Here is a 23,219-nt window from a genome sequence, read left to right as displayed (position 1 = left end):
AATTCTCAACTATTAGCAGTGCTTTTACATCGTCTACTTTTGTGGCTGGGACTTTGAATAAATGATTCACCCATAAACATCCCTATTTTAAACATCTCATTCATTTTGCACACTTAAGAAAGAAATAGCATTTGAAAAAGAAAGGAAACTGCTGGTTCCCCTTCAAAGCTGTTACATGGTGCTTTGTGATCTCTCTCATATTCACTTATACCTGGCATCTGTCCTGAAGAAAGAGTTAATTTCCAATAGATCTACAGACAGAAGCAGCTGTGCATTGCTTCTCCTGGAGTTATTTGTGAGCTTGCCATTGACCAGTGTGCGTGAGACACAAAGAGACCCAAATGTGCCATGGGCTCATCTGTCCATGCAGAGATTTTCACTTCTTAGACTCCATCTTTTTTTAAGACCTCCAGCCATCCCAGTACTAAGAGAAGGCTGGAGCGGTACCACTTTGCTTGGGGCAGTTTGCATTTCAGCACCTGCTTCTTCTCCCTCCCTTTGTTTTCTTGCATTCCCTTCCGAACTGAGCATTGCTTTAGGGAGCCTGTTTGGCTGCAGCCCAAAACACACATCCTTGGAATTAAGTACCGTTGAAAGCAATGAACTTTGTTTTCAAAAAGACCTGTTCCAGAACTTAGGGAAAGTTATGTTGATATTGGCTATGCTGGCTCAGGTACTGGGAGCTATAATCCAAAAAATGAAACTTTTTCAAGTACTGATCTGTGTCTCTGTTCTCTTAGTAATACAGTGGAAGGCATTTTTTTAAAAATGTAGATTCCGAACAGAGTCCTTTAAAGACCTAAGTAGATAAATAAATAAAATTTGAATTTATTGTTCTCAATATGTTGTTTAAAGGGTCTCACGTCTACAATTCTAAGAAGTGAGAATTTTGGCCACAATGAAAATTAGTTCTTAATAATGTTCAGTATCTAGCACAGCATGAATGAGAGAGTGAATCCATAACAATGTCACTAAGGTTTCTGTTTTACTTGATGCAAGAAAAGGACTGAGTGTAAGGTAGAGCTCTCTGATTTGGGAGGAGATGGTTGCTCCACACTTGCAATTTGTAGGCGCTGTTACAAAATAGCTGCCAGTGTCATTATAGCCTATCACAGAACAAACCATCTCCAAGATCCTCAATCCACAATAGCAGCAGTTATTTGGACATCCTCCTGAAATAGATCACACATTTCATTTAAGGCAGTGGTTCTCAACCTGGGGTCCCCAGATGTTTTTAGCCTTCAGCTCCCAGAAATCCTAACAGCTGGTAAACTAGCTGGGATTTCTGGGAGTTGTAGGCCAAAAACATCTGGGGACCCCAGGTTGAGAACCACTGATCTAAGGTCTCTGGCACCTGTAGAAGTGAAGATATGAGGCAAAATGTGCAACCACTGCTTTGTCCATGTATTTTGTAAGCTATTAAAAGCACCAAATGGTGCTCCTAAATACACCCATTGGAACAAATAATTACAATGTATCCTTGTGCAGTTGTGTGTGTGTGGGGGGGGGGGGGACACAGTTGGACACTGGGTCATTGTTGCAAGGAAAGCACTATATGGCACGTGAAGGCTCATAAATGGGAAAACCTTTTGTCCCCACACTCAGCACCCACCACCGTTGCATTTTGTTCGTTTTGCATTAAGGCATTTTTTGCATTAAGGCATCCTGTTACTGTCAACTAATTCTTACATGCACATACTGGTATGTTCCTTTATGGATACATTCAGAATCCTTTTTGGGTTCTATTAGCTTTGGGCTGCATTATAAGCCCTGGGAGGCGGCAGTTGCATCTTCTTTCTGGCAGAAGGAGAGGGGGGCAATTCAAAACATGAAGATGCAGCTGCTCTGGGCTCTTTGGGGAAGTAAAATAAGTGTGCACTCTATATTTCTCACCACCATCACCAGTCCGAGTCCAGCTTCTACTTGCTTCTCACTATCACCACCAAACTGAGTCCAGCTTCTACTTTGTGATCTTATTTGTCAACCTTCCCAGTCCAGCAGTAAACCATAACTTGATAACTTCTTTGAGGGGAAGGATATGGTACTATGAAAGCAAAGTTATGCCATAATGTAGTATATTGGCCATAGTGTGAATTTTTTCTTCTGACTTTGGATAGTGAGAAGCCCAACATCCAACTACCATGCTGTGTAAATAAGCAAATTCCCTTTAATACTCTTCATTTTCAAATGTTCATCTGTTTTTTTCTGATAACTTTAAGTACAGAAAGCTTCTTGAGTTTTCAATATCTTCATGATGCTGTCTCTGTTGCAATGGTAATAAACATCATTGTCCTCTGAGTACTTATATATTACAACAAAATTAAGGATATTAAGGAACAGCTTCCTTCTTGGTGACGCTCTTTGAAATAACCTGCTATCATGCCAGTGTGTGGGGAAACCCAGTGCTGTTTTTAACCATTCTACTAGTAACACTCCTATTTCCCACAGAAACAGATGTTAAAGTGAAGCTAATTGAAGAATTCATTTCTTCAGTACTAATGAAGACCTCTGAGCAGAAGCGACATTTTCTATGGATAGCTTTGAGAAAAGAGTATTTACTGGTTGTTGCTATGTCACACGATCCAGAATGTGCTATTCTACTCAACTGTGTTTCTAAAGTCCGTTAAATCTAAATGTTCTGGCTGTCAGGAGCAAATACTTGGCAAGATCAGGTCTACATGCAATCTTTTTTGGAGAAGGTGGTCATTGATAAATAAGGGAAAGGTAGAGCTGGAACACCAGAAAGAATAAATAAGGAATGTAACATTCACAGGATGAAGCAGCTGCTAGTAGTCCAGATAACAACGTGATCACCAGAGCTTGGAAACATTCATTTTTAGGCTCCAAAAAGTAACTTTTTCAGGCTGCACTGGTTATACTGGAAGGCAAGGCCTGGAAGAGAAAGAGGAGGAAGCAGATGCATAGTTGGAGACAAGACGTGGTGTAAGGGAAACCAATGAAGGACATGGAGACAAATCATCCCATTCCCCCTGCACTGATAGGCATAGAGAAAAGGTGATGACGGTGGTGTTTGCCTGCGCAGGGGTTTGATCCAAAACTGATCCACTCCAGCTATCCAAACTGCTGTGAAGCCCTGGGATACTCCACCGAACTTCAGAGTATCACCAACTTTGCCTAAAGTGAAGTAAAATTGTATTCAACCCAGAAAACACAGGATACTCACCAGAAATTGCTGTGCATTTTTTGGATACAGACAGCAGTACATTTAAATGCCTTTTTTCATACGGGAGTATTTGAAGCAGAAGAATAATAGATACCAGCAGTAGGCCAGTAGATCAATTCGGGTGGGGATGGGAGACGTTAACCCAAAAATGGGAAAATATATCTTTGTGGTCTGTTTGTCCACTGTTCATTTTCCAACAGCAGGAGCACTGAGAGGTGAATCATTGATTTCCCTTGTCCTCTGGGTATCACATAATAGGTACTGGAGTGACAGATCCCTCCAAGTTGTTAGCAGATGTCACCAAGAGCCCGGCCTTGACAGCTCATTCCTTCCCAGAAGGCTCCATCCAGCGTTTTTCTTGTTGAGCCCTGTTTGAACTGATGCAAAAGTCTGTGATATGTGGATGTTTGTTATCACTGCATGCATGGCTTGAGACTCAATCCAAATACACCACTTTTTTCCCTTTAAGATACAAGAAATAAGTTTTATTTATTCGAGTGTCCTGAGAATTGATGATCTAATGATGTCCATGTCGATGAACCACAGAATGCCCTTGGATTTTGATTCAGTACATTGGGGTTTTCAGAACCACTGATTTGGGGTTTTCTTTGTTTTTCTGGGTCCTGCAGCAGGTGATGAAGATGAGGATGAATCGGGTGAGGAGCGCCTGCCTTCCTGCTTTGACTATGTTATGCATTTCCTGACTGTCTTTTGGAAGGTGCTCTTTGCCTGCGTCCCACCCACTGAATACTGCAACGGCTGGGCTTGTTTTGTCATCTCCATCCTGATCATCGGCATGCTGACTGCTGTCATTGGAGACTTGGCTTCTCATTTTGGTTGCACAATTGGTCTCAAGGATTCGGTGACAGCTGTTATCTTTGTGGCCTTTGGTACTTCCGTTCCAGGTGAGTGGGGTTCCTTTCAGAAAATGGATGCTTGCTCATGCAGATTTCTCATGGACTACAATCCCGGAATCCTAGCTACATCTGGAAGCTCTAGTTCTATAAAATAACATTTCCAATAAATATTTTGCCAATCAGAAAATTCTTTGGCATTAATAATATGCAAAGGCTTTCAAATATGTGTGTGTGTGATAAAAGAGAATTTCCAGAATTATAAATCTGTGCAGAGGTTTGTGTTGGAAGGTAATCTTCCCTTTTAGTAAGTAACAACTGCATACAGGAATCATTCATGGCTTTTTGTTTACTGGGCGGGCTGTTAGAAGAAAATAAACCCAAAGGCCTTGGAACTGATCTAACTGCATGGAAATAGCAGCCTCAAAGTAACAGTTGATCACATCTGTCAGTTTACATAGATGTAAGTTTCGTTTGCTTGGTTTCTCAAACCTGCACAAACAGACCTCAGTGCAATGAACTTATTTTATACTTAACCACAGTAAAGTATTCTTTTCCAATGTGAAAACATTCACTGGCAGAGAAGAAGGAGTTCGTTGTCTGAGATTGGTAATTTTAAACACCTTGGGAAAGACCGGTGCCAGATGTCTCTTGGTGAGCCACACTAAAGTAAAGGCCAGTTTATCATCTTAATAAGAATGTAAACATAGGATCTGATCCATTCCTTATACAGACACACAGACAGACCAAATGTACGCCAGTGTTTCAATCTTAGAATAAAGATAGAAGGGACACCGTGGACCATTGAGTTCACCCACCAGCTCAGTGCAGCATCTCAAGCTAGTGCATCCCCAACAGATCGCTGCCCAGTTCTAATCTTCTGATTCCCAATTACATATCTTGTCCTAAAGCAGGGAAAGGGAACCTTTCATTCTCCAGTCTGTATGTTCACCAGGTCTTCTGGGAGCTGAAGTCCAAAAGCATCTATCAAAAGGGCCAAAGGTTCCCCACCCTTACCCTAAAGGAAACAGTGCAATAGCCTCTTGCTTTCGAAGTACCATGATCTAGGTTTCTTTTTTCTCCCTTTCAGACACGTTTGCGAGTAAATCCGCCGCGGTCCAAGATATATATGCAGATGCTTCCATCGGCAATGTCACGGGCAGCAACGCAGTCAACGTCTTCTTGGGCATTGGACTGGCATGGTCAGTGGCCGCCATCTACTGGGCTTATCAGGGACAGGAGTTCCATGTGTCAGCAGGCACCCTGGCCTTCTCCGTAACACTCTTCACCATTTTTGCTTTTGTCTGCATCAGTGTCCTCCTGTACCGAAGACGGCCGCACCTTGGAGGTGAACTTGGAGGCCCCAAAGGGTGCAGACTTGCCACAACTTTGCTCTTTGTGAGCTTGTGGCTCCTGTACATTTTGTTTGCCACCCTGGAGGCCTATTGCTACATTAAAGGGTTCTAAGCCTCAGAAAGATGATCAAGCCAGAAAGGAGGGCTTCCCCCTCCTTCATTACCTCATTGGGCACCAGTCCTCAAAGTGTTGTCAAACCAGGAGTGACAGCTGTCAATCAAGATTCCACAACAGCCCAGACTGAAGGACAACTGGGCTTTAAGAAGGGCAAAACTATCAACATAAAAGGAAAACAAAAACAAAAATGTAAACTTAAGCCAACAACCCAGCCACTTGATCCCAGTCAAATCAGAAATGTCAGCTGCTTCCCAAGAAGCCAAGTTCTGCTGAGCTCAACTGTGTTCCTTCCTCTACCATGCAAAATGTATTCAAATGGAAAACTTATAAATAATTTGGATGATTTGGGTTTGGAATTTTTTGTTTGTTGGTTTAAATTTTGGGATGGTGCATTTTATTTGAACTTCTTTCCTTTTTTTATTTCGCAATCGGAAAGAGGCTAAAAATGACCCATGCATCCAAACCTCATGCCAGTGTTGGTGCTGGAATAAAAGAGGCTCGACTTTTTCCTTATTTTTTTTTACATTGCATAAACAATGTTGTCTATCAAAAGACTATCTCTTCTCACCTTATTTTAGGGTTACTTTGCTAGACTGTTGTATTTGAAATGCAAACACACCACACATTCACAAACACACACAAAACCACGAAGTACACATATTCAGGAAAAAGACTGTGACGGGCTGGAGCATGTAGCAATCCATTCACCTGCCTGGGCTACCAAAAAAAGAAAAGAAGGACCTTTAACAATATTCTATGTAACATATATATTTTGAATATGATTATTTTCTTTGTGTAATTGATATGAAGCATTTGACACTGCAGATAGAGATCTTTATAAACATAAATATATAAACCAATAAATGAACCAATCTAGAGAAAAATCTGCAGTGTGCACAGGAGGAGCAAAGGAAAACTGGCACAACCTTTTCTTTTCTTGGATAGGCTGTTTCTTTTTTAAAAGTAGAAATGAATTCATAAAAATAATTTATTGTTCTTACCTCTTTTGGTGCATACGACAAAACTTCGAAGTGCTAAAGGTGCCACTCGAAGTCTTCCAGGTCTTTGCCTTCAGGAGTTAACTTTGTTCTTTAAAGTATTAAGACAAAGAAGAAAGAGATTCGGGGGAATCTCTATGGCATAGCAGGGCTGGAATTGTATTGTGACCTTGTGGATGATTCAGTGACAATTTAACAACCCCTTTACATGTCAAAATATGCTTTCAAACCTAGCACTGAATTTTGGCTATGTGAGTGGAATTCAAGCATTCCTGCATTAAAAGCCCTTCTTTGGGTTGGCTGTGGGCAGGAGATTATAAACACCCACTGCTATTTTCAACTAACTGCACTTTACTGTTACATCCATGCCAAGGCAAACTATGTAAGTCTTAATATAGAGTTTGTTTAAAAAACATTCACAATGAACTCCGTTCTTGATTCTGGCTTGTCCTGATAAATACTTAAAATTAACTAGGAGTCTTATTTTGGACAAAAACAACACATTGTAAGTAGTTTAGAACAAAGCTGGTTCTTCCAGTATCTTCACATCTGGAGAAAAGGAAGGGAGACTCACACATACATATAATAACACAGCTAAGTGCTGTATCCACTGGAGCCAATGTGGTTTGTCAACCTGGAGCTCCATCCACTGGGAAGAATTGTGGTTTGGAGGTGAGAGCCAACCATGATCATTACTATTACATTGCAATTAATCTCATATTGGAGCACCAGATCCAATTTGTTAGACATGTCTGGCTGTTTCTTGATTTTTGCCCCTACCTTGAAGTCCACTTTTGACAAGAAGGTGGGATATAAATGAAGGCTAGCATTCTATATCAGCTACTTACTTAAGTAGACTTAACTAAATACAGTTGGAACTTTGTAGCCACAGATTCTGGGTCTACAGATTTAACCATGCACAGCCTAAGATAGTTTTAAAAATCCAAAAGGTAAGCCTTGATTTTACCATTATATATAATGGGACTTGAGCATCCACGGAATTTGGTATCCATGAAGGGGTCTTGGAACCATTCCCTGTGGATACCAAGGGCTCACTGTATTTTCTTCTGACTAGACCCCATTCGTTCAGTTACCAACAAAATGGACTTCCCTGTCCCCTTGCAGTTGACACCTAAGAAAGCATGGAAGAGTTATAATTGTGGCATTAGTGCAATAATTGATCCATACCATAGAGTCTCGCTTTTCCAACATAAACAGACCGGCAGAACGTTGGACAAGCGAAAATGTTTGATAATAAGGAGGGATTGAGAAAAAGCCTATTAAACATCAAATTATGTTATGATTTTAAAAATTAAGCACCAAAACATCATGTTTTACAACAGATAGACAGAAAAAGCAGTTCAGTACATGGTAACGTTATGTAGTAATTACTGTATTTACAAATTTAGCACCCAAACATCGCAATGTATTGAAAACATTGACTACTAAAAGGCAGACTGCATTGGATATTACAGAACGCTGGATGAGCGAAGGTTGGATAAGCAAGACTCTACTGTATTTACATATACTATATTTAGTATACTTAATTGAGTATCTGATGTAGATACTGGCCTAAAGAAATATACCATGACTTGCTTATCTCTTTCAAGGCAGAGAATGACCTCATGGATGATAGTCCTCTTCAGGTGGTATCCCATATAATAAACAAAGCAAACACATATCTCCTTTAAGGTTTAGGATTAGCATCTTCCTCCTCCTCCTTTTTTCTAAAGAAAGTGTTGACCATTTTTTCCAGTGCATCTAATGTGTCCAGTACTCATTGTGTCTGTATTGTGACTTCCTTCTTATTATGCCTTTCACACCTAAAGGGCCAGGGCTCCCTGGCTTGATCTGTAGAGGGATTTAGTCTTCTGCCATGGTAGATCATATGAAAATTATTCTAACAAAGCACCTTCCTCATTTCCAATGGCAATTTTTAGAGATTAACTGAATGAATCAACACAGAGAGACAAATACATCAACAACTGAAAATTGAAATGTGGGTTTTGGTAAGAAACACTATACTTATATCTATAAACACACATACCAGTATATATGTATTTTTAAGTGTAAGAAGTAAGGGGGTATGCTTTATTTTTTAAGAACAAGGCATTTTCTTGTGTCAAAAAAATCTTAGGTGCTCTAAAGGAATGTCTTCTTCATAAATGCCAGGCTTATTAAGAATTCAATGGCTAATGAGTAAGACAAATGAAATATTGTTCCTTATGGTTTGAGTGTATTGATGAAAATGAAGATGTTTTTTAAACATGAATGATAGTGTTTACGAGTGTGTGACAGATGTTGTGCACATACCCTGATGAACATGCACAGAAAATGACAAAAAAGAAAACTACAGTGGCCAAAAATAATGCATTACTAAACATAGAAATAGAGATGAAAAATGATTTTTAGAGTTATGATAATGAATGAAAAATGAAGTATTTATTTTCCTATAAAGCCACAGAGTAATTTAATACATGCCATGCTCCATTGATGTCTTCTTATTTTGGATATGAAATGTGAGAGGAAATGAGAATGCTTCAGTCTCATGCCATTTGTGTTTGGGGATAGGAGGGGAATTGTACCTGAGGAAGAGCTTTCCCCAGTCTTCTTAGGTGTTTGGTAGTTTCCAGGAAAATTCTGGGAGTTGTAGTCTAAATGAAAAGGACACTAGATTGGGGAAACAGATTTCTGAAGCTGCACAAAAAGTGGATCATCCCAATGGTGATGTGAATTGAGGAAAAGGCACTCTGCTGGGGAAGTCTCCTGGGGACAGAGCCATAGGTAGCAATGATGTGCGTCTAGTGGATTGTGTCCCAAGTCACAAAAGAGATTCCTTTTTATCGAATCACTTTCTACCCTTTTCACTTTTATCTCTGGTTCAAGCTGTGCCCTGGGGGATGGTTTAACAAGTGCTATGCTTTTCCCATCTATTCCGTGCTTTATGCAATATACCTTACTGATGTCTGCTCTTACTCTCTGGGAAGATGGGTGGGACATTGGAAACCTACTTAAATATCTTTCTCTCTATTATACGGGGATCCCTGTCCAAAACCTTTACTTTAGAAATAAGAAGCTTGTTTTTCAATTATCAGTTCTTACGGATTTTTAAAAAACTGATCTTTTTTAAAGACACAAAACCAAATCAGTGTTTTGGGGGAGCTACCACAACTATCTATAATCTGTGTTATCTATCATCCTGTTATTTCAGTCATATCTCTTTGATATCCTAATGTCTTGTTACCAATTACACTTTTTACCAGTATGCTGTTCTTGTAACTGCTAACCCTATCAAACTTGTCTGTATGTATGTTTCCATTTATTTGTCACACGTCTCCTGCATTTCTCCCACTTGATCTCAAGATGGTGCAAATGAGATTTCATTTGCAACCACACAAGCACCTTGGGAGGTGGGCTGACTGATGTTTCCTTTCAGCAGAGCTTGAACAAGTTGCTTCTTTGGGACTACAACTCCACTGGCAATGAAGGCTGGGCAACTCTGGGAGAAGTAGTCCCAAAAAGTAACCATTCCAGCCAAAACCTCTTAAGTTTCTCCTTTGTGCTCGCAATCACTCTGTGAGGTTTCCAAGGCCAGACATTCAGTCCAATGAATGCTGCCATCTCACCAACAGTCACCAATTTCTGGGATCGCAGCTCCCACGTCATTGCATCCATGTGGGTAATCATTTATATATTGATTTCTACTTCATTATTGAAAGAAAGCATCCCAGTGACCTTGTTGTTCAAGGTCATGATGTGAGTTCTTCTTTGACCCAGCCTTGCTCTGCTCTTCCTAGTTGATAACCCTAACCTGAGTAGAACGAGTACTGTTAAGTCATGTTTGCTTGTGCTGTACCAAACACATTCTTCCATAGGCTTCATTCTTAAGGTCACCTTGTTGGGGAGATGGCTGTATACTGTTGCCCGTATCATGATTACTCTGCTTTCCTCAACACACACTGAGAAGAACTGTTCTGGGCCAACTATATCAGTGGAGTGTTTCTTCCTTTTATTTTTTAATTCATTAAATACAGGAGATGTAAACTGATATTTTGTGTTGCCTTTTTTTGAGGGGAGGGGTGATTTCTTATCATTTCCCAAAGGACCATTTCTTTTGCCCTTTATTAATATTTTCTAATCTAATTTTAAAAGCTTGCATCGTGTCTTCTTTCCCAGAGAAGGAACTCAAGGCAGAATCAATTTGATAAAAACTAGTATCTTTTTAAAAGTCAAATTGAAAAACAAGAGGTTTGTAAAAAAAAAATTAGTAGCCATTCACAAATGCAAGGGTTTTTTAAAAAAATTCAAAGGCCATAACACCTCAAAGAGCCACCAAAGAAGCAAAACCAGCAACGTGGATGTCAGATACATTTCTGGCCGTATCCATACACTGTAGAACAGCTGTTCTAACCTGTGGGTCCCCAGATGTTTTGGTCTTCAACTCCCAGAAATCCTAACAGCTGGTAAACTGACAGGGATTTCTGGGAGTTGTAGGGCAAAACACCTGGGGACCCACGGGTTGAGAACCCCTGCTGTAGAATAGTAGCAATTTGTTACCACATTAAGTGTCATGGGTCAATGCTATGGAATTCTGGGATTTGTCATTTTGTGAGATATTTAACCTCTAGTTCAGGCATGGACAAACTTTGGGTCTCCAGGTGTTTTGGCCTTCGACTCCCACAATTCCTAACAGCTTACCGGCTGTTAGGAATTGTGGAAGTTGAAGCCCAAAACACCTGGAGGCTCAAAGTTTGCCTATGCCTGCTATAGTTCCACAGCAAACTAAATCCTGTGATTCCATAGAGAGGAGCTATGACAGTTAAAGTGATTGTCAAACTGCTATAAATTCTACAGTGTGTGTGAAAGGTTTGTTAGCAAAGCTTTCCACAGTGAAAACCAAAGTTCTGGATCAGTTGCTCTTCAGATATATTAGACTTGGTGGCGACGGACACATCTAGACATATTTTTCTACAACTGGCAAAGTTCAGCCCTCCAGGTGTTATCAGACTGCAACTCTAGATAGCATTACCAAAAGTGAGGAATGCTAATAATTGTAGGCTAAGGATATATGCACATGCCTTTCTACATATGTATGTCCTGGGGGAGGGGGGGGGCATACTGAGGAAGTTGATATTCTCTATCCTCACAGTGCCCAAACCCCCTATTCTGGACTTAGGATATTCTATAATAATAATATAATAAAATTATTAAAATTTCAGAAGACCCTGCCACATCGCAAGGCTTCTGTCATCATTTTGCATCTAGTTGTGAGGATGTAGCCAAACATTTATCTGATCCTTCCTGCTCCCCAGAAGGCACAGAGTCTCCATGCCTCAGGTGATGTGGCTCAGCATAGCACAGATTCACATGAAGAACTACTAGGCTAAGCTAGGCCATGTAGGATAGCATTCTGAGAACATCTGGAGGAAAACACAATTCTCATATTTGGTCTAGAGGCTGTAGCTCTCTGCTTTGTGGTTTCATGAGGTCGGGGAAAATTGACTTCTATTGAATCAGATTATTGGAATGTCAAGCCCAGTATTGTCAAATCGGACTGGTGGCAGATCACTAGGATTTCAGGCAGCATTGCTTTCTAGCTGACCATCTGTAACATTTATCTGCTAGTCTTCCAAGCCTCACCTTGTTCAGCTTGCAAAATTAAACAAGATTGCTCTGTTCAGGCTGGCATGGTGAACTGAAGTAGCATCTTATATTAAAGCTGTTCAGATGGAACATATGGAGGAAGGCAGCTGTTGCCTTTCCTCATAATTAGATTTTGGTATAAAAATTGCTTCTCATTGGAATGTGTAGCAAACAACATTCCTCTTCTTATTTGGCTGGGTTTGTGAGAAACTGCTTATATTTCTCTTCATGTCAGTCAGCTTAGTCTTTTTCTTTCTTGTCAAAGCAAAATGGGAAATTTTCTGTGGGTCATGCTGTAGTACAGCTATGATTCTGCAAGGTGCTAATGAAAAGGCCCACCGAATAGCAAACCCTTTAACAAGAGCTATCTAAATCAAAAGCACTAAATTCTTCCTGATCATGGGAACCAAGAAGGCCCAGGCCTATTTAGTATTTGGATTGAAGACCACCAACGGACACCAGGAGCTTTAGACTGTATTTCAGTGGAAAGAAATTTTTAAAAAAACCACCTCTTGATTATTCCCTACCTAAGGAAACCCTAAAGGGCCCTTTGGTGGCACAGCAGCTTAAACCACTGAGCTGCTAAACTTGCTGATTGAAAGGTTGACAGTTCGAATCCAGGGAATGGGGTGAGCTCCCGCTGTTACCCCAGCTTCTGCCAACCTAGCAGTTCAAAAACATGCAAATGTGAGTAGATCAATAGGTACCGCTCTGGTGGGAAGGTAACGGTGCCCCATGCAGTCATGCTGGCCACATGATCTTGGAGGTGTCTATGGACAATGCCGGCTCTTGGCTTAGAAATGGAGATGAACACCATCCCCCAGAGTTGAACACGACTAGATTTAATGTCAGGGGAAACCTTTACCTTTACCTAAAGAAACCCTATGACATTCATATGACCTACATCAGGGGTCCCCAAACTTTTTAAACAGGGGGCCAGTTCACGATCCTTCGGACTGTTGGAGGGCCAGACTATGGTTGGCCACCGAGCAATAATAATAATAACAACAACAACAACAAAAAAGAGGGTTGGAAGAGACCCTTTGGGTCATTGAGTCCAATCCCCTTCTGCCTTTGTGCACCGAAAGCACAAGCAAAGCACCCCTGACAGATGGCCACCCAGCCTCAATGTTAATAATAATAATAATAATAATAATAATAATAATAATAATAATAATAGGCCACCCTACTGGGAAGTGCACGCATCATCCGAAAATACATCACACAGTCCTAGTCACTTGGGAAGTGTTCAACTTGTGATTTTGTGATATGAAATCCAGCATGTCTATCTTGTTTGCTGTGTCATACAATATAATAATAATAATAATAATAATAATAATAATAATAATAATAATAATAATAATAAGGGTTGGAAGAGAAGAAGAGACCCCTTGGGTCATCTAACCCAGGCTGTGGCGCAGGCAGGAGAGCAAGCCAGCTGCAATCAGCTGCAATGAATCACTCTGACCAGGAGGTCATGAGTTCGAGGCCCACTCGGAGCCTATGTTTGTCTTGTCTTTGTTCTATGTTAAAAGGCATTGAATGTTTGCCTTATATGTGTAATGTGATCCGCCCTGAGTCCCCTTCGGGGTGAGAAGGGCGGAATATAAATGCTGTAAATAAATAAATAAAATAAAATAGCCCAACCCCCTTCTGCCCTTGTGCCGTGGGGGCCGGATAAATGGCTTCAATGGGCCGCATCTGGCCCCCGGGCCTTAGTTTGGGGACCCCTGACCTACATAAATCAGCAGGTGATTTAAAGGTAAATACCTATATTCTGAACTGCTCAAGCTGGGTCAGAACCAGGGACAGCTCCTATAACATACAAAATTGGGAGGCTTTTAAACAAAGTTATGAGTAGTTCGAATAAGTTTGAAAGTGGCTGTTGGACTGCTAATCCCAGCAGCTCCAATATAGGCTCTCATTCAGTATTTTATCATGTATTATCCCTCACATTCGAGAGCCAGCATGTTGTAGCAGTTTGAACACTGCATGCCCACTGGGTGATGCTAGCCAAGTCTCATTCTCTCATCTGCAGAGGAAGGCAAAGACAAATCTCTTCGAAGAAATCTTGCCAACCCTGATAGGGTTCAGCACAAGTTGGAAGTGACTTACAGGGACACAGCAACAAATCTCTCACATTCACCCTGAATCTCATCACTCTGAAATGTGCTTCATCCTCATCTCAAAGCATCATTTTATTGCCTTTTGCTGCCTTTTACAACACACACGCATACCTCAGTCCCTTTCTACATCTTTTACCCTCACAATTGCAAACTAAATTCTTCTTTCCCTCAGTAAATCCTCATCCATTTGCAAATATGATGTTGGCTAGTCATTGGCACTCTTGTCCATCACTCTACCCACACAGTTGGAATAATTACCAATTTAATTCACTTCAAAATGATGTAGACCCATGTTATATGACACCATAAATACATCTACATCCCAACCCTCTGAGGCAGCATAAGAGCAAGCAGAATCAGCAAGCAGTCCTGCTCCCCGGCTGAAGGGGGGCTGTGCTATCCCCAGGAATAGAGGGACGAAGTCCAAGTGGTTCTGCTCTGTTCTGTGTTTTTACAGCATGCCAGTCAAGGCTCATTAATGCATCCTACAAAATCTGTGGGCCCCAAATGCCATCCAGACAACCTGGAGTGACTCTGGTTCACTCTTGTATGTGGGGAAATGATTACCTTGTGTCCACTCCAAAGATCTTGGAGTCCTCATGGACAACAAGTTAAACATGAGCCTACAATGTGATGTGGCAGCAAAAAAAGCCAATGGGATTTTTGGCCTGCATAAATAGGAGTATAGTGTCTTGATCTAGGGAAGCTTTGCTACCCCTCTATTCCACCTTGGTCAGACTACACCTGGAATCACACTGTGTCCAATTCTGGGCACTACAATTGAAGGGAGATGTTGACAAACTGGAAAGTCCAGAGGAGGGTGACTAAAATGATTGTCTGGAGAACAAGCCCTATGAGGAGTGGCTTAAAGAGCTGGGCATATTTAGCCTGCAGAAGAGAAGGCTGAGAGGAGACATGATAGCCATGTACAGTATAAATATGTGAGACATAGGGAGGAGGGAGCAAACTTGTTTTCTTGTGCCCTGGAGACTAGGGTGCAGAACAAAGGAGATTCCACCTGAACATTAGGAAGAACTTCCTCACTGTACAAGCTTTTTGGCAGTGGAACTCTCTGCCCCAGGAGTGTGGTGGAGGCTCCTTCTTTGAAAGTTTTAAAGCAGGGGCTGGATGGCCATCTGTCGGGGGTGCTTTGAATGTGATTTTTCTGCTTCTTGGCAGGGGGTTGGACTGGGTGGCCCATGAGGTCTCTTCCAACTCTATGATTCTATGATTCAACAGAGCCCATCATACAATGGAAGGCTACTTCTAGTGAGTCTCCATTCAGGAAGTGTCCTGGCAGTATCTTAGGATGCTGCCCAGAGCTGGTCAGCAATGCTTTCCCCCGTGTGATGAGGAAGCAGCGCAGTGGGCGATGCATGGCATGGGGCAACAGTTTCCCCCACTGCCCCACGGATTTGCCATGCTGCCTGGCAAATCCCCCAGCTATTGCCCGGCTTCAGGACCGCAGTGTGACTAAGAGTCTTGAAATAAATATAAATAAAACAATACAATCAAAGATGTTAAACTGTACAGTGAGACATACTTAAAAGATACATTATTCCACCTGGAAGTTTGCACAAGCAGCAATACACTTAATTTATTTGGCAGGAAACAGATCAGTCTAGGGACTCCTGAGGTGGCTAGGGTCACTAAAACATACTTGGGATGTGCCTGTAGCCCCAGAACAGTAATGTGCCCACTCATGCAATAGATGTATTGATACAGTGATGCAATCATAGTGCTCTTTCCAGGGTGCAGCTTTCAAGGTCTGGCCAGCTGTAATAATAATAATAATAATAATAATAATAATAATAATAATAATAATAATAATAATAATAATAATTCCCCGTCTCACCCTGCAGCTGTAGAGCCCGGGCTGTATTTCCTTGCAGCTTTGCTGTTCCTAGACAACCCACCTTGCATGGAATTGATCTCTCTAATTCATTGATATCCTGCAATTCATTCAATATTTGGGCCATATTTTTAACAGGAGATTACTTTAAAGAAGCATAGTCAAATGAGAAATTGAGGGCAGAGCAGAACAGGGAGTGGAATTCTCCAAAGGTGATGGAATCACTAAAAGTTCCTCATTTTCTTCTCCAACTGTTTCTTGTCCAACCTCCTTCTGCCTCTAAGGAAAAACTAGAATGAAGGTAATCCTACCCTTATTAAGTCAAGGGTGAAATGTTAGTTATAATGGAGGGTGATAACAGCTTCAAAGTGCTGCCTTCAACAGAGCCACTCCTGTTCTAGATTCATCCCAGCAGTCCTAAGGGGAGGCTTTAAAAGCACAATGTGTTATTCAAGCCCTCCCAGAGAACTCAATTTGCCTCCATTATGTGTCATTAAAACATGGTTTGTGTTTGTGCCAAAGAAAATGTGTTTTATGCAAAGATGCTCACTTGATTCATGATCAGCCTGCTCACTGCACATGCTGAGATGAGTGAATACCACCCTCCCACCTGCTTCTTGCATTGCTTCCTGATCCACCATTCAATGACACTTCCCAAGATGTGCTTCTTCCATGTCCAGTTCCCCTTCATTACCAAACCATATGGGCTAGCTGTAACCTGGCCTAAATTTACATTTAGCACTCATTGCACAGGGTCTTTTTATTCATTGCTACGTACAGTAAAAGTCTACATTAGAGATCATCATCAGAGGAACCAGTCTCAGCAAGTCAAAGTGATAGGTCAGGACAATGTCATCTGCTCCATCACCTCCGCTTCAAATTTCGCTCTTCCCTCTGTACTGAACTGGCTTCCTTTCAATTGCTTGTGGTAAGGTAAGAGTTTCCCAGCAACCATATAAATACATTGTGAACATATAATAGTGTATTTTCAGGGATTCAGGTATGAATAGGCAAGTAAGACCCATTATCTTTACAAAAGAACCTCTCCAAGAAGAGATGAAAATGGTTTCTTAATACAGATTAACATGACTGTCTGTGTTTTGGGACACTCATAGACATGCCTCTGTTGACTATCATTTATAAGTATCCACACTTTAACATTTATCACTTTCACACTATTGGGGATGTACCATCCTCTGGGGACAACCTGCCTCCAATGTGATTACTAAGACCAATCTGTGATCCTCATTCTCTTCCTTATACATCTCGTCTAAAGAAGGACGAGACACGTAAGCAATCAAGCTTCACTCAAAGATACAGACACATGAAATTCCAAGGTAGGATTTTGTGACTTTAAGTGCAACAACACCAAATACAAACAGGAACTTGGTCATGTAGACACTCATTTTTTTAAAAAAAACCACTCAGTTGGGTGCAGCTTCCACTCTCCCTCCTTAATCCTTTCCCAGCACGGTTCTAGCCAGAAGCATTGCTTCACTTTTGTTGTTCACCTGAAATAGTTGTGCCCTTTCTTTCTAAGCAGGAAGAGCTTACTTGAATTAATTCAATTAGGAAATGGTGTGGTTCAGTTTGCTGTGACACAGCTAACCTTTTTTTCTGCATTCGCGTAGCACAAAAGAAAAGAAAAACTTCCTTCTATTGCCTATTTGAGCCCAGCCTGGCTGTGGGAAGGCACACCTGCTGGAAGTCTCTTGTCAGTACCAATGCATAAAAATGACCAGATTGATAGGAAAGTTTTTAATTTCAGTCGTCATTTTGCACGCAATGCCAGAGGCAGCTAGCTTGCCACAAAGCATGGTGTTTACAGACAACCGCAACTCAATTAAAAGTGAAAATTGAATAAAGAGTAGGTACACAGAGCTCGGAAAGTTAGTTTGTGGACTTCAGTGTCCAGAATCCCTTAGCCAACTAGCGTAAGCACCAAGGTGATGTTCCAAGAGCTGTAGTCCAAAACAAAATAACTTTTGTAAACTCTGTGATAACTTGTTTTTATAAGGGTACAAGAAACATGTAAGTGCAATTATGTTAGACTCTTTCAACAACTTGCTATTTGCAGATAAAAGTCATATCAGTGTTTCCATATGGAAAGTAAAGTAGAGCGGGGTGAATCTTGCAGCGCCTTTTAAGATTATTTTATTTTGACATGAGCTTTCCTGCATTTCAGTCTGCTTCTTTGAATGTGTTGATACAGCATTCAAGCCCCTGGTATTTAAGCCTAGTTACAATAAGCCTTCCATATTTGCTGAAGTTATGGACACAGGACCCGCATGAAAGTGAAAAACAAGAAATAAAGAAATTAGTATTATTTTACCCGAGAGAACACCTCTCTAGGAATCTCTAGGTCCCTAGACTGCAGATTTATTGTAGCCTAGTTATTCTGCATGTGTCTACCCTCAGTCAATATCCCTAGTGTTGTCAAAGGCTTCCATGACCGGAATCACTGGGTTGCTGTGAATTTTCCCGGCTGTATGGCCATTGGGTTGCTGTGAGCTTTCCAGGCTATATGGCAATGTTCCATAAACATTCTCTCCTGATGAAACATCAGGAGATAATGCTTCTGGAACATGGCCATACAGCCTGGAAAACTCACAGCAACCCAATATCCTTTAGAAGAATAGCATTAGAATCATAAAATCATAGAGTTGGAAGGGACCACATGGGCCATCTAGTCCCTGCCATGCAGGAAAAACACAATCAAAGCACCCTCAACAGATGGCCTTCCAGCCTTTGTTTCAAAGCCTCCAAGGAAGGAACGTCCACCACACTTGGAGGCAGAGAGTTCCACTGCTGACCAGTTTTTACAGTTAGGAAGTTCTTCCTAATGTTCGGGTGGAATCTTCTTTCCTGCAATTTTAAACCAATGCTGGAAAAGAGACTTTCTTTGGGACTTTCAGACACTAGAAGCAATTCAGTGGTTTGTTTGTTGCATGGAAGCAGAAAGCTGTTGATTCATGATTTTTGCAGAGGGGGAGTGGACAGTTATCTCACATATTCAGGAGCAACAAATGCACATTCTGATAAGAAATCACACCAAAACTAGCTACGCACCAGCATGAAGAAAATACATGGTTATTCCTCCATGCCCCTTGCCATGTTGGGAAAAGATGGTTACATCTAAAAGTTATGATTTGAAGGATGACAGGCACCTTTGTGCTGATTGGCAGAACTTTATAGTACTACTTGAAGGTCTGTTAAAGATTAAAGTCACAGGAGCCCTGTCCTGAATCCAATCTGGCAACCCTTCGGTACACCAGAATATTTTTAAAAAGAAGGATGGTAACAGACTGTATTGGCTGGGGAATTCTGGGATTTGTAATACAAAGAATCATTTCCTCAAGCTCTACATTTTTGAAGGCCAGAAAACTGAGACTCAGCAAGGATGCCAGATGCTAGCGCCAGCCCCAAGAGCCACTGTGGGATGGGATTCAAGCAATCACAGCCTAACAAATGTTCATTTAAATCCTTACTCATGGTTGCCTGGGAATGACTAGTTTATGTTATTAAACAGATGGAAGGATGAAAGCAGCTCTGCGGATAACATTTTTGACATGTTGTTCAACATGCAAATGCCTAACATTAGATGAAGTGCAGCAAACGATTTCTGTTCATTTTCAATTTTTCTTGCTTTCTCTCTCTCTTTCTCTCTTTCTCTTCTGTTCATTTTCAGTTTTTCTTGCTTTCTCTCTCCCTTTCTCTCTTTCTCTATTTTTCCTAAGACCAGAATGGGTGTACATGGCTCTCCAAATATTTTCAGCCTGCAACCCCCATCATCCCTAGCCAGCATTGCCAATGGTGAGTGATAATGGGAACTGCACTAAACAAGCATTGGGAGTGTTGCATTTGCCCACCTTAGACTAGTTTTTGGATACATCTCATGCAGTCTTCTAGACCAGTGATTCCCAAACCTTGCTCCTCTGGTGTTTTGAATGTCAACTCCCAGAAGTTTCAGTGACCAATATGTAAGAATTCTGGGAGCTGAAGACCAAGACCTGGAGGACTAAAGTTTGCGAACCACTAATATAGATGTTAAACTTCAACACTCAGAATACCTCACTGTTGGCAATATTGCTTAGAGTTGATGGACTACCAGTCCAAGAACCACATGAATGCCATCTCTGCAGCTAGCCATGTTCAGCTTGCAATCCTAGTTGATCATGATGTCATATGGGTCCTGGAAGCCACCTACTTTTATTTTGTCAGCCATATTGTGAACTATCCTACCTTTGAACAACCTCTGTAAGAGTAAGAAACATTTTAACATTTGTGGGTCCACAGCTAGCTAGGTTTTGGGGAAACAAGATGTGCAAAGTGAATTCCAAACCCACTGAAAGAAATGAGATCAACTTCACTTATAAGTAAGGTTTATATATGCCTAAAGTGCTGCTTTTTGGGGTGTCAAATTGTTGTGTATTGCATGTGTACATCAGCTAACAGGACTGATATATTCCTGAGTATTACTTCTATAACTGAAATTTTGATCCCTGAGCAAAAATTATAGGGATAGTTTGCTATGCCACAAAAAAGAAAAGTAGTTGAACAAGTTTCAGCAAATGTTTTATTCAAAACTAACAATATAGGCAATGAACCAAGTAGGTCAAGTCAATAAAAAATATATTTTGAACCTTATGGAGACCAATTGAACATTTTTTTTCAAAAATCTATCAAAGGATGATTTATGTTACTCACCAAATGATTTCCATTTTTGTGACCAGTGTATCTACACTGTAGAATTAATGCAGTTTGACACCACTTTAACTACCATGGCTCAATGTTATATAATCCTGGGATTTGTAGTTTGGTGAGGCAGCAGCATTCTTTGGGGGGAGGAGAAAGGGTTATAAAACTACATCTCCCTTGATCCTATAGTATTGAGCCATGGCAATTAAATGTATTACTTCTGCAGTGTAGATGCACTTTTAGAGATTGATACTTGTAAAAAAAAATATGCTGAGGGTTGTTGGTGAGACAGACTTATCTACTCACTCATTTTTTATTTTATTTTTTGCTGTTCACACATGTTCAATAAGAGATTCTGCAAGTAGCTGCTATTTATTACCACCACCACCACTACCATCATCATCTTCATTGTTTGTACCTCACTTTTCTCTCTAGATCAAATTTTCTCTTTGTTTACTTTGCCGGTGGCACACAAAACTACAGAAGGATTGCCCAGTGCTGAACCCTGCTCTTTCTCAACTCAAGCTTTATTGCATTGTTTGCTGTAGCCATACCACAACCTAAAACTGAAAGTCTCCATTTATTCCACTCTGTGTCATCTTCCACCAACCAGTGCTACAAAAAGCAATCAAACACCCAGTATCATTCAGAGAATGAGGGCAAAGGGAGGCTGAGTTGGTAAAAAGGCTTTGTAAAATAATTTACTATTGAAAAATTTGTTGACTGCCCATATTTTATGAATTGTAAGTAATAAGTAATATGTTACTATTATATAATTCTCAAATAGGATGAGCAACATCAATGGCTTCCCTGAGTAGAAAAGAGCTAATTAAGAACATATACATTTTCCAATATGATGTTCCAAGTTCTACCATTAAATTAATGGGGGAAAGACTCTTTCTATCCTGTTCTGAATGATACTTAAATAAGAAAGTAGAAAGAGCAGAGGGCACACTATCCACTCAATAAGTTAGCCAATTAACAATTCAAATGCATTACACAATGGAGAAAGGGTTCAGATGCCAAGCCCTGTGAGAGCCATGTTTCTCTCTCTTATCCCAGTGTGCTCTCACACCGATGACAGCAAGGAGTCCCTTCACCAGAAGCAAGTGTGAAAACCTATGTAAAATTAAAGTGTGATCAGAAACAGATCAAGGGAGAATTTACCTGTGAAGTAAGAAAGCCTCATGTTTTAGGGACATCCCTAAAAGCAAAGCTACCACATCACTCTATAGAGAAGGCATCCACAGAATCAGATTTTTTTTCTTAAAAAAAGTCAGTGCTAGAGTTTGAGCTCAAGAAACAACTTACTCAGCAGTAAAAATGAAGAAGGAGTGCTTTTTCCAAGCCCAGCGGCATGTTTCAGATTATTATTTCCAGGAATCGGCCCTGGAAATTTAGAGAATCAGGCACAGAAAGTCAGGAAGGGGTTTCTTTTACACAACAGAAACCATTTGGAAATAACTTCATGTGAAGTAGTATCACAGTATATTAACCAGATTATATTGCTACACTGGACTCCTGTTTTAATGGAAGAGCTTGACTTCCAATAACAGAATGGGAGACGCCTAGCTCGACAGCAGTACATGTGAAAAAGATATTGGAGTCCTTGTGGACAACAAGTTAAACATGAGCCAACAATGTGATGCGGCAGCTAAAAAAGCCAGTGGGATATTGGCCTGCATCAATAGGAGTCTAGTGTTTAGATCCAGGGAAGTCATGTTACCCTTCTATTCTGCCTTGGTCAGACCACACCTGGAATACTGAGCATCGCAATTTAAGGAAGATGTTGACAAGCTGGAATGTGTCCAGAGGAGGGCAACACAAAGGATCAAGGGTCTGGAGAACAAACCCTATGAGGAGCTGCTTAAAGAACTAGACATGTTTAGCCTGCAGAAGAGCAAGCTGAAAGGAGACAAGATAGCCATGTATAAATATGTGAGGGAAAGTCATTGGGAGACTAGGATGTGGAACAATGGCTTCAAACTACAGGAAAGGAGATTCCACCTGAACATCAGGAAGAACTTCCTCACTGAGAGTTCAGCAGTAGAACTCTCTGCGACAGAGTGTGGTGGAGGCTCCGTCTTTGGAGGCTTTTAAGCAGAGGCTGGATGGCTAACTGTCAGGGGTGTTTTGAATGTGATTTTCCTGCTTCTTGGCAGGGGGCTGGACTGGATGGCCCATGAGGTCTCTTCCAACACAATGATTCTATGACTTCTCCCACTGTAATCAAGGGTACATCTATTCTGCACTGTAGAATGAATGCAGTTTGATGCCACTTTAATTTCCCTGGATAAGTGCTATGGCATCCTAGGAGTTGTAGTTTGCTGAGACACCACCAGTCTGGCAGAGAAGGCTGAAGACCCTGTAAAACTCCAACTCCCAAGATTC

General features: G+C 40.9%; 1 protein-coding gene across 7 annotated transcripts in view; it reads left to right on the top strand.

The window, feature by feature from the left end:
* The window catches only part of slc8a3 (solute carrier family 8 member A3), a 241,362-nt gene extending 230,805 nt beyond the window's left edge, over positions 1-10,557 (top strand). For all 7 annotated transcript variants that reach the window (XM_062968068.1, XM_008118151.3, XM_003225653.4 and 4 more), the window contains 2 exons: positions 3,814-4,089; positions 5,129-10,557. In XM_062968068.1, coding sequence (XP_062824138.1) covers positions 3,814-4,089; positions 5,129-5,505 — 653 coding nt within the window. In that variant the 3' untranslated portion in view covers positions 5,506-10,557. The remainder of the gene's footprint in view (positions 1-3,813; positions 4,090-5,128) is intronic.
* Positions 10,558-23,219: the final 12,662 nt, after the last annotated feature.

This window comes from Anolis carolinensis, chromosome 1 (assembly GCF_035594765.1).
Source record: "Anolis carolinensis isolate JA03-04 chromosome 1, rAnoCar3.1.pri, whole genome shotgun sequence".
In the NCBI taxonomy this organism is placed as follows: domain Eukaryota; kingdom Metazoa; phylum Chordata; class Lepidosauria; order Squamata; family Dactyloidae; genus Anolis; species Anolis carolinensis.
Note: the sequence above shows the minus strand (reverse complement) of the source record. Positions and strands in the feature narration are given on the sequence as shown.